General features: G+C 51.0%; 1 protein-coding gene across 1 annotated transcript; it reads right to left on the reverse strand.

Moving 5' to 3' along the window:
- Positions 1 to 669: 669 nt before the first annotated feature.
- On the reverse strand, positions 670 to 3,419 carry LOC309514695 (proteinase-activated receptor 1-like). The gene is made up of 2 exons (XM_082192000.1): positions 3,100 to 3,419; positions 670 to 2,162 (listed from the first exon to the last, which is right to left on the reverse strand). Exons 1-2 carry the CDS (start codon positions 3,197 to 3,199, stop codon positions 1,033 to 1,035), a joined length of 1,230 nt encoding a protein of 409 aa, XP_082048126.1. The 5' UTR covers positions 3,200 to 3,419; the 3' UTR covers positions 670 to 1,032.
- Between the last annotated feature and the right edge of the window lie 8,541 nt (positions 3,420 to 11,960).

Here is an 11,960-nt window from a genome sequence, read left to right on the forward strand (position 1 = left end):
ATGCTGGTAGCTTTGAGAACACTGTCTACTCATCTCGTCCTCTGTCGTCCCCTTCTCCTTGTGCCCTCCATCTTTCCCAACATCAGGGTCTTTTCCAGGGAGTCTTCTCTTCTCATGAGGTGGCCAAAGTATTGGAGCCTCAGCTTCAGGATCTGTCCTTCCAGTGAGCACTCAGGGCTGATTTCCTTAAGAATGGATAGGTATGTTCTTCTTGCAGTCCATGGGACTCTCAAGAGTCTCCTCCAGCACCATAATTCAAAAGCATCAATTCTTTGGCGACCAGCCTTCTTTATGGTCCAGCTCTCACTTCCATACATCACTACTGGGAAAACCATAGCTGTTTACATTAGGCAAATCTGAATGTTTATCACTTCTAATTTGTTTGGTTACACTGAATCATGGAATCTGACCGCTTATAAAGTACATCTAAGCTCTGCCTCCTCTATTGGAAAAGCTACAATCTCATCTGGTTTGAGTGAATGTACCAATGCGTTCTTTTCGAAAAGGGTTAAATCACATTTCTGTTTCAGAAGGCTCTTGTCAGAAAAAACCCTCAAATTAATGGCAACAAATAAGTTAATATCTGCCTCAAAAAATATTATTAACATTATTATATACTAATAAAATAATTGGAACAACAATATGTAATATTTACATATATATACAGTCCTCACTGGAACAAACCAGATCTCTGGATAAACATTAGTTTCAATGTTAACAGCGGCCGAAAAATATAAAAAATAAATCCAGTTTGAAATATTTTGCGTGATGCAGCAGCAAAGTGCTATTCTAGGCTGCATCAACAGAAGTATAGTGTCCTGATCAAGGGAACTCTAAAATTCACTGAATCTTTGATTTTATATAGCCTTTAATATAATATAATATATAATATAGCCTTTAATATAAGAAACAGCATAAATATTTTAGAGAAAGAACGGCATGGACATTAAAGACATGAACTGTAAACAAATATTCACATCTTTGCCATGCAACACCTATATTTATGAATACTGTACCACACACTGTAAAATTCTATGCTTGAGACAAATTTTTCAGGCCACAAAAAAAAAGATTGGTGGCATTACTGCTTGTTGTCTGACTGCTTTGTTCAAGATCAGACTGCTTTTTATAGCACAGGAGATCCCACACCTGCTTTTGACACTCTGAAGAGGCATAATAATAAATTAAGGGATCAATGCAGCAGTTTATGGTACCAATGCAGACCGCTAAGCTATAGGCAAAATACAGGCTTTCAAGGGGTTGATCAGGTGAGATGCGCAAGCTGTGCACTAATAATAGGACATTTGTAGGGCCAAAACAAATAATAAAAGAAGACAAGACTGCTACAGACAGGAGAATGGCACGTCTCTTTTTAGCAGTCTTTGTAGCAACACTGGATGAAGAAAGTTTCCTTATAATACACACATAACAGGTGACAGAGATTAATAACGGTATAAAAAAGAACAAAATGGATAATACAGAAAAGTTATACCGAAATATATCCATAATAACAGAGATATCTAATGTATCGTGACAGGTCGTAATATTTAACCGGGATAATCTCTGTGTTTGCTCATTGACAAGCAGAGGTATCACCCCAGCTATAGCCAGAAGCCAGATGAGAAAGCAGACCAGCGAGGCCCGTCTTGCTGTGCGCCAGGACAGGGACTGCATTGGGACCACTACGGCCAGGAAGCGGTCCACGCTTATAACCATCATCAGCAGGACGGAGCAATACATGTTGCAGTAGAAGGCGGCAGTGACAAAATGACACATAACGGGCCCAAAGATCCAGTTGTTTCCAGAAAAGTTGTAGGCGATTTTAAAAGGAAGCACACTCACGAAGAGGACATCTGCAGAAGCCAGGTTGAGCATGTACACCACAGTTGGTTTCTTAAGCCCTATTTTGACCACAAACATAAGGATTGCCGTAATGTTTAAAGGAAGGCTGAAAATAACCACAGCAGTGTGGAGTGAAGGAACAAAGCGAGTCATCCATGGACCAGTCAAGTATTTTTCAGCTTGTTTTTTGATGGCCACTTGATTTATGGATTGATTGTAGTTGTTCAATGTATCAATAATAATTATTTCTTTATCATTAGCATTTATTTCAATAGCAGGGAAACTAGCAAAAGAAAGTTCCTGGATGTCCAAGGATGAATCTGAAAGATGAAGGAATATGTAAATTAAATCTATGAATACCTATATAGCTAATGTTACAAACATCGATGCAACCATGCTAGTTTACTCATGTGAATATGAATTCAGATTAAATTATTGAATTACACATTTGGGGCTTTAAAAAATATTGGTGTAGACAAAATTTACATACTGTATTTCCTATTGCTAGTGAGAAACTTTAGCTATTCCTATTCAGCTATTCTTAGTGTGCAGCCCTCTAAGAATGTGACTTGAAAATAAGGGAGACTGGGACAAGTTGCTGTGTTTCATGCTGCTAATGTATACATAGTCATATTCTGACATTGTCTGTGTACACACTATACATTTAAAGCAAAAACTTTCATCGAAGAATCCTAGGAACAGTAGCATGTTAAGGGTCTTGGATCTCTATCTCTGTGAGGGGAGAACTATGGCCAGCTTTTTTTGCCCAGTCTAACAGAGACAGGTTTATTTTTAGTGAAGTAAAAGGCCTTATGCAGTAAAAAAATCCTTGATTTTCTGTGAAGTACATCACCTCCTTGCCGAAATATCAGAAGCAGATTGTGCAAGAAGAGATACCCTAAATTCTTTAGGGTAGGAATTTTAGAGCAAAAACCTCCACAAAATGCTTGATTCATTGTTCTTCTGATCTTATGTTATGACTTATGCGCTTAAAATGTTGCAGTCACTTAGAGATTTTATTAAGTGCAAGTGACTGATAAACTGAATATTACTACTGAGAAGTACATTTTTTCCTAGTACAAGGATATTCTCCCTCCTCCTTTACTCTTGCTGCTTCAGCATGGTTGTTTTTCAGTAGCACAATCATTTGGAAAGATCAGAGACAGTGAAATTTCCCTGAAACAATTGCACATTGTATATGCCTTGCTTTAACAATGAATATTGAACCGTGGAGAAATTGTGTTGGGTTGTACTTACTTTTTGCTCTTGCTGTGCTGAATAAGGTGAAGACCATACTAAACAGAGGAAACAGGATCTTCAGAGAGGGGTCCATTTCTCCTCCAGCGGCGAACCTCATCTTTTGGTTCCGCTAGGTCTCTAAGAAGAAACTGAAGGGATCTGCCTGAAAAGAAGCTTCCTTTATTTCTTCCCTGAGATCTAAATCCACTTGTCATCTCCTTGCCTATTTTGGGCTTTAATGTTAGTTTATCTGTAGAAGAAGCTGAGCCAACCCACTCTGTCATAACACCACTTCACCCTATAGGGAGCAGCAGGTTCTTGATTTCTTCTTTCTGGCTATTCCCCAAAGCACCAAATGAAAACTCTCAGACAAGTCTTCTGTTTTCTTTACTTTTCTAAAAGACTCTTCCTAAAAGCATTCCTGGAAAGCCCATTATGTCGCATTAATAGATAAAGAAGCATTTGTTGTGGTTTTCAGTCCATCTGTTTTCAGAAATAAGGGTTAGAATACATTAAAAAGCAAAATTCATATTTTTTCACTATCCTAAATATGTTCTCAGTGGATAAAGTGCTTTACAATTATCAATCAGCATTAATCAACATTAGGCTTGAATGAATGTTAGATGAAATCTGGGTTGGGGAACCTTTTTTCCATCCAAGGGCTTTCCTCCCTTTTTCGGAGGGCCACATGGCCAGAGGGGGAGAGGTTAAAAAGTGGGTGGATCAACAGTGGTAAATGTTACCTTTGTGCTGTAGGCTACTTTCAACACACACTCACACATTCCTCTGTGGCAAATATTGCCCTGCACAGGGGAAAATCTTAAGAGTACCTTTTATGTAGCACACCTTTAGCATACCCTCTACCATTCCTCAGATGAATATAGGGACGTTCTATTCCACATGTCAGGGAATCTGACCCCTCCCTCTCACGGCAGAGTGCCAGCAATAGATAGACAATAAGTTCTTACCAATGTATTTTAGTCAATGTTCAACTCAGAAACGTTGCCTCTTGGGTTAATGGCATTGCTCTGAGTAATCTCCTCCCCCCTTCCCATCTCAATCGTCAACAGCAACCCCCCTTACGGTGGCAGCTTAGGGCCAATTGCCTCTTAGCTCTCTGCTCTCCTACTTCCATTGCTCCCTGGGTCTTGGGAGAAGGTCTGGAATGCTTTCTAGTGATAATGTGTCAGCCGGCAGTTCCTGCTCTGCTTCTCCCATTATTTTCCAGCATTCCCCCTCTTCTAACTCTGATCTGTGACCCTCTGCAAACCACTGTTGTAAATCTACACTGTCCTCCTCTTCTTGGGAAGGTTCACCATTCCTCCTCCGATGCCCAGTCCCTGACACCACATCAGTATCACTGCTTGAGCATTTCCTACTGGTGAAGTACAAAATTTATGAAAAGAAACAAGCAAATCTGCAGTATTTTAAGGACAGAAATCTTTGAATTTATGTATTGCGTTTAGGGAGGCCTGTGGGGAAAGGAAAACCCCAAATCAATAAATACAACTGTCAGGGTTACTTCCAGATCCTAGCTCACAGAGGATCACGCTAGCCAGCGATGGTTAAATAAAAGTCTTTATTGAGTTACAGTCTCCATTCTCGAGCTGCTGCGTGCAACCCTACGTCTTATGCTTAGATCGGCGAAGCTCCGTCTGAGTCTCCGCCCCTTGCGCACCAACTTAATATCCTAGCCCTGCTCCACCTTTTCCGCCTGACAGTTCTCCTCTGGGTCCCTCTGCCCCCCTGGGTCTCTTCCTTCCGGGATTCTTCTGAGGCTGACCCCCCTGACTCTCCTGTCTCCTTGCGCCGGGCTTTAGGACCTGGCTCCCTTTCCGGGCTGCCAACTGCGCCACCTTCCTGTGCATTTGAACTTGGCGCGCGCGCCCAACCTTCCACTTTCCGTCTAACCGTCACTTCGCTCCCCGATGAAGGTGTGGCCACTCCTGACTCGTGCCCTCCCTCCTGTTGCGAGCTGCCAGCGCTTGATCCCTGGCGCTCTTCCTCTTTCCTACTCTCTGGCGGTGACGCTGGTCCCGATTTCCAACTGCTCCCCTCTGAGTCCCCTCTGGCTCTATCTTCCTGGGGTGTCCCCCTAGTCTCCCCCCTTGCCCTGGCCACCGGTGCTCCTTTTTGTGAATCTTCTGATTCACTGGAAAGACTCGGAGATCTCGGGTCGTCGTCATCACTCATCCTTTCTTCTGCCTCCTCCCCCTCGCTCTCTGTTTCCTCCCTTGCCCTCGCCTCTGCTCCTGAACCCCTGACAACAACTATACGTGTGTGTCAGGGTTACTTCCAGATCCTAGCTCACAGAGGATCACGCTAGCCAGCGGTTGTTGATTAAAAGTCTTTATTGAGTTACAGTCTCCATTCTTGAGCTGCTGCGTGCAACCCTACGCCTTATGCTTAGGTCGGCGAAGCTCCTTCTGAGTCTCCGCCCCTTGCGCACCAACTTAATATCCTAGCCCTGCTCCACCTTTTCCGCCTGACAGTTCTCCTCTGGGTCCCTCTGCCCCCCTGGGTCTCTCCCTTCCGGGATTCTTCTGACGCTGACCCCCCTGACTCCCCTGTCTCCTTGCGCCGGGCTTTAGGACCTGGCTCTCTTTCCGGGCTGCCTACTGCGCCACCTTCCTGTGCATTTGAACTTGGCGCGCGCGCCCAACCTTCCACTTTCCGTCTAACCGTCACTTCGCTCCCCGATGAAGGTGTGGCCACTCCTGACTCGTGCCCTCCCTCCTGTTGTGAGCTGCCAGCGCTAGTTCCCAGGCGCTCTTCCTCTTCCCTACTCTCTGGCGGTGACGTAGGTCCCGATCTCCAACTGCTCCCCTCTGAGTCCCCTCTGGCTCTTTCTTCCTGGGGTGTCCCCCTAGTCTCCCCCCTTGCCCTTGCCACTGGTGCTCCTCTTTGTGAATCTTCTGATTCACTGGACAGACTCGGAGATCTCGGGTCGTCGTCGTCACTCATCCTTTCTTCTGCCTCCTCCCCCTCGCTCTCTGTTTCCTCCCTTGCCCTCGCCTCTGCTCCTGAACCCCTGACATCCATCCCCCCCTCAAAGCCCCCCCTTCCCCCCTCCCCTCCCTCCGGTGCGGGAACTGGGTGCTGCAGTGTCAAAGGGACGAATGTCGGGTACAGTTCGCTTCCCGTGGCCGGCCTCCATCCGCAGACTCCCGGTTCTTCCTCCCTGCTCTCGTCAACGACGGTCACCTCTGCTTCCATCTCCGTGCCGCCGTGCTCGAGACCCTGGTTGTCCCCGAAAAAGTCCATGTCGGTCTCTCCCTCGCTTCCTTCTGTAGGCGTAGCTCGTCCTGGACCCTCCAGCCACTTCCTGCGCCACTGCTCCTCTGGTCGATCATCCCACCAATACGAGGGTTCTGAGGCAGATCCCGAGGGTGACCCCTCCGGGGAACGGGCGTCTCGTGTCGGTTCCTCATCCGAGTCGAACCCCCGGAACGTGCTGGCTGAAAGCGTGGGCGTGAAAAGCCAGTCGTCGAAAAAGTCCGCCAGCATTGGCCTATGGGGAAAGAGGGCATGAAACTCTTCCTTGAGCAGAGGTTCATCTAGAGCGTAGCCCGGCACCCAGCTGTTGGCATTGGCCGGGGTGCCCTCCTTAGCGAGAAGGTATTCTACCCCCTCTTCCCCCCATCTGGAGTCCAAAATCTCCGTGACTTCGTTGAGGCGCACCTCCTGTGCCACTCCCCGTTGCCTGGTTCCCTCTCGGAGCGGACTCGGCGCCGTGCCGGGTTCCTGAAACCTGTGCGGTGCCTTGTAGGGAGTGAGCACCGATCTGTGGAACACCGGATGCATTCTGGAACCCTCCGGAAGCGCCAGCCTGAAAGCCACCGGGTTGACCTGCTCTTCGACTTGGTAGGGCCCCAGTTGCTTATGCCCTAGTTTCTTCTTGGCCAACGACCTGGCCGGCACTGCGTGGGCTGCTAACCAGACCCAGTCTCCCACCTGGATCTCTTCGCCAACCCTTCTGTGTTTGTCTGCCTGCACCTTGTATGCGTGTTTGGCCAGCTCCAGGTGCCGCCGCAGCTGATCGTGAACCTCTTGCAACTCCGACGCGAACGCATCTGCTGTCTGCGGCTCCCCCTCCACCAGTCTTTCCAGTCCCGGGAAGGTTCTGGGGTGCCTCCCGTTGTTGGCGAAGAACGGCGTGACCCCCGTGGACACGTGCTTCGTGTTGTTGTAGGCGAACTCGGCGAGCGGCAGGTAATCCACCCACGTCGCAGGCTGTTGATTCGCATAGCATCTCAGGTACTGCTGCATGATGGCATTGACCCGCTCCGCTTGCCCGTTGGTCTGCGGGTGTCTCGCCGACGCCAGGTTGATCTTGACGTTTAGGAAGCCCATCAGCTTCTGCCAGAAGTTCGAGATGAACTGCCGCCCGCGGTCGGACAGAATAGACCGTGGCAGACCGTGAACCTTGAACACGTGGTCTATGAACAGTTTGGCGGTTTGTTCCGCCGTGGCCACCTTCGCACACGGGATGAAATGCGCCATCTTGGAGAACAAGTCCACCACCACCAGCACGGCCGTCTTGCCCCTCGAGCTGGGCAGATCCGTGACGAAGTCCAGGGCGACTCTCTCCCATGGCTCGACCGGAGTTTGCAGCGGTTCCAACAGTCCGGCCGGCGGTCTGTGCACTGGTTTGGCCCTCTGGCAGGTGTCGCACCTCGCCACGTAGTCCGCGACCTCCCCTCTCATTCCGGGCCACCAGAAATCCCTGGCGACTAATTCCACCGTCTTCTCCTTGCCAAAGTGCCCGGCAGTGGGCGCGTCGTGCAGCTGATGCAGTACCTTGGCGCGAAGTTCGTCTCCCGGCACGTAGATGGCCCCTTTGCGGATGAGCAATCCATCTCTCAGCTGGAACCCGTTGGTCGCTGCCGTGCCCCTTCGCATCTCAGCCATCTTTGCTTGCGCGAAAGAGTCATTCTGCAACGCTTGTCGCACCGCCTCCAGGTCCACTGTCGCCGCAGCGCACGCCCACACTGTTGGCGCGAAGATGTGCATGGCGGCCGCTGGCGTGGCGTCCTCCAGATACTGTGGCTTACGGGATAGCGCGTCCGCCATGATGTTGGTGTCCCCCGGGACATACTCTATTCGGAAGTCGAAATTCGCAAAGAACTCAGCCCAACGTATCTGCCTCTGGTTCAGGAACTGTGCCGTGCGCCAGTGCTCCAGATTCTTGTGGTCCGTGCAGACCTGCACCGTGTGCTTGGCTCCAATCAGGAAGTGCCTCCATGCTTTGAACGCTGCATGAATAGCCAGCAACTCCCTGTCCCAGATGGTGTAATTCTGTTCGGACTTGCTGAGCTTCCTGGAGTAAAACGCTCCGGGCCTCCAAACCCCCTGCGGGTCCTTCTGCAGCAGGACTGCTCCGACGGCCCTGTCCGAGGCGTCTGTTTCAACTCTCATCGGCCTGCTAGGATCGACATGAAGCAGCTGTTCCTCCGAGGCGAAAAGACGCTTGAGTGCCTGAAAGGACTGCTCCGCCTGCGCTGTCCAGATGAACTTCTTTTTCTTGGAACTGAGCGTGTCTGTAATGGCTGCAGTCTGCATAGCGAAGCCTTTGATGAACTTGCGATAGAAGTTCGCGAAGCCGACAAATCGTTGGACCTCCTTCCGGTTGCGTGGGCTTTTCCAATCCAACACCGCTCGAACCTTGGCGCTGTCCATGGCGAGCCCCTTGTCAGACAACCTGTATCCCAGGAAATCCACCTCCGTCACGTCGAATTGGCACTTCTCCAGCTTGGCGTAAAGCCTATGTTGCTGGAGCCTGCTCAGCACTTCCCTGACGTGTCTGTCATGCTCCTGCTGCGATTCCGAAAAGATCAGGATGTCATCCAAGAAACAGACGCACGTCTTGTAGAGGAGCCCTGCCAACACGTGATGCATGAAAGCTTGAAAAACGTGGGAGCCATTTTGCAATCCAAAAGGCATAACTCTATATTCGTAGGTGCCCAGGGGTGTGAACATGGCTGTCTTCCACTCATCTCCTTCCCGCATGCGAATCAGGTTGTACGCCCCTCGCAGGTCCAACTTGGTGAACACGCTGCCCTTGCGTACTTTCGCGAGGAGGTCGTCGATTCGGGGCATGGGGAAGTCCGACGGCTTGGTGACACTGTTCAAAATGCGGTAGTCCACCACGAGCCTTTTCTGGGGCGTGTCTCGCTTCTTCACAAAGAATACAGGACTGCCCCCCGCTGCCTGGGACTCTCGGATGAAACCGCGTTTCAAATTATGATCAATGAACTCCTTGAGTTCCTGCAGTTTGTCTTCAGACATGGAATACAGCTTCCCTTTGGGCAGCGCCGCCCCCGGCAGCAGGTCAATCTTGCAGTCATATGGTCTGTGGGGGGGTAGCTTGTCTGCCTCCTTCTCGCAGAAAACCTCCAAAAATTCTGCGTACTTGTGGGGAATCGCTTGCAGCGTGCCGAGCAGCAGCTGTGACTCCTCTTGCTCCCCTTCTTGCTGGGGCATGATGCAGTGTTCAGCACAAAAGGAAGAACCGAAGGTCAGCTGCCTCTGGTACCAAGCCAGCGTCGGGCTGTGCCTGTCCAGCCAACTCATGCCCAATACGATAGGCGTGTCTGAGAGTTGAGTGACGTTGAAGCTGATAATCTCCTTGTGATTTCCAAGCCGCAGCACCATAGGTGGCGTCTGCTTCACCACTTGCCCCCCTAACAGCTCCCTGCCATCCACCGTGACAACCTGCAGTGGCAGCGCGGCAGGCAGCAACTGTATAGCGTGCCGGTCGACAAAGTCCTGCCCTATGAAGTCTGCATTGCTTCCCGAGTCGACGGTGATTGGCACGTCCATGGTGATTCCATTGGGTAGCTGGAGCGATGCGGTGAGCCTCACTACTGGCTTGGGCGGGAGGGGGTCCATGGGCGGTAAAATCTCTGGGGACTGCTTCACTGACACGTCTGGCTGGGCCCCAGTGCCTCCTCTTCCAGCCAGACATCGTCGTTTCCCTGCTGTGGTTCTCCTTGCTGCGTTGCTGCAGTCACCATTGCTGAGGCTGCAGTGTGCTTGTGGAGCCTCCGGGGACACTCTTTCGCCAAATGGCCTGGATCCTCGCAGATGTAACACTTCCTGTTCCCTCTAGGAGGCTTCGCTTTCACTGCTGCCGGTGCTAGGGCTCTGGCTGCTGACTGAGCCCTTGCACTCCCAACCTCCATCGGTTCCACCCCTCCCCCTGTTGGGGGCGTGGATTGCGCACGCGCTGCTTCTCTGGGAAGGAAGGAGGAGCCCCTGGCTGGTTCGCGCCCGCTGCGCCCTTCGTCCCTGCTCCACGGACGTTCTTCCAGCCGCACTCCCACCGCCAGCGCCCTCTGAACGATCTCCTGCGTGGTCCGGGGTCTCTCCCCCCTCGCAATCTCATCTTTCACCGAGCTGTTCAAGCCCTCCCAAAAAAGGTCTCTGACGGGAGCCGAATCTCTGTCCCATTCCAGGGCACTGACCAAAGCGAAAAAGCGGGCATGATATTGCCGTACGCTGGCCCTCCCTTGTCTTAGTCCGTGCACCTCCCTTCGGGCAAGATCCACGTCAATGCTTGATAAAAAACAGCCATCCATCGCTTTAATAAAGGCGTCCGCATTTTGGAGCGCAGGATCCTTATCCCTCCACAAATTGCGCAGCCATGCTTTAGCGTCTCCATGCAAATGGGACATGATGAACCCCACTTTCTCTTGTTCATCTCTAAAGTCTTTGTGCAGTAGTTGTAGTGCACACATTACGTCTGCTCTAAAATTGGGGTACTGTTGCAAATTCCCATCGAAGTGCGAGACCAGACTGCCTGTGCGACTCCCCAACCCAATCCCCTCTGATTTGGGTGTCTGTTGCCCCTGCTTCGTAAGCACGTCCAACCTGACCTGGAGATCCCTGTAGGCGGCCGCTGCGTCCTCCTCTCTCTTCCTGGACGCCACTGCCTCGGCAGTCAGTCGTGAAACCGCGTCTCTGAGTTCCGTTATTTGCTGTTCGGCCGTCATATTGTCTACCGTTCGTGAGCTTTCTTGTAGGCACCCGCTTTCCCTCCTCTCCGCGAGGTCGTGGATGTCCACAATTTGAAGAGAAGGAGCTTACTGTCAGGGTTACTTCCAGATCCTAGCTCACAGAGGATCACGCTAGCCAGCGGTTGTTGATTAAAAGTCTTTATTGAGTTACAGTCTCCATTCTTGAGCTGCTGCGTGCAACCCTACGCCTTATGCTTAGGTCGGCGAAGCTCCTTCTGAGTCTCCGCCCCTTGCGCACCAACTTAATATCCTAGCCCTGCTCCACCTTTTCCGCCTGACAGTTCTCCTCTGGGTCCCTCTGCCCCCCTGGGTCTCTCCCTTCCGGGATTCTTCTGACGCTGACCCCCCTGACTCCCCTGTCTCCTTGCGTCGGGCTTTAGGACCTGGCTCTCTTTCCGGGCTGCCTACTGCGCCACCTTCCTGTGCATTTGAACTTGGCGCGCGCGCCCAACCTTCCACTTTCCGTCTAACCGTCACTTCGCTCCCCGATGAAGGTGTGGCCACTCCTGACTCGTGCCCTCCCTCCTGTTGTGAGCTGCCAGCGCTAGTTCCCAGGCCTCTTCCCTACTCTCTGGCGGTGACGTAGGTCCCGATCTCCAACTGCTCCCCTCTGAGTCCCCTCTGGCTCTTTCTTCCTGGGGTGTCCCCCTAGTCTCCCCCCTTGCCCTTGCCACTGGTGCTCCTCTTTGTGAATCTTCTGATTCACTGGACAGACTCGGAGATCTCGGGTCGTCGTCGTCACTCATCCTTTCTTCTGCCTCCTCCCCCTCGCTCTCTGTTTCCTCCCTTGCCCTCGCCTCTGCTCCTGAACCCCTGACAGTGTGTGTTGTGACTATGTGATGTCATCATGCATTTATGCAT

This window comes from Podarcis vaucheri, assembly GCF_965113315.1.
Source record: "Podarcis vaucheri genome assembly, chromosome: 11".
In the NCBI taxonomy this organism is placed as follows: Eukaryota; Metazoa; Chordata; class Lepidosauria; order Squamata; family Lacertidae; genus Podarcis; species Podarcis vaucheri.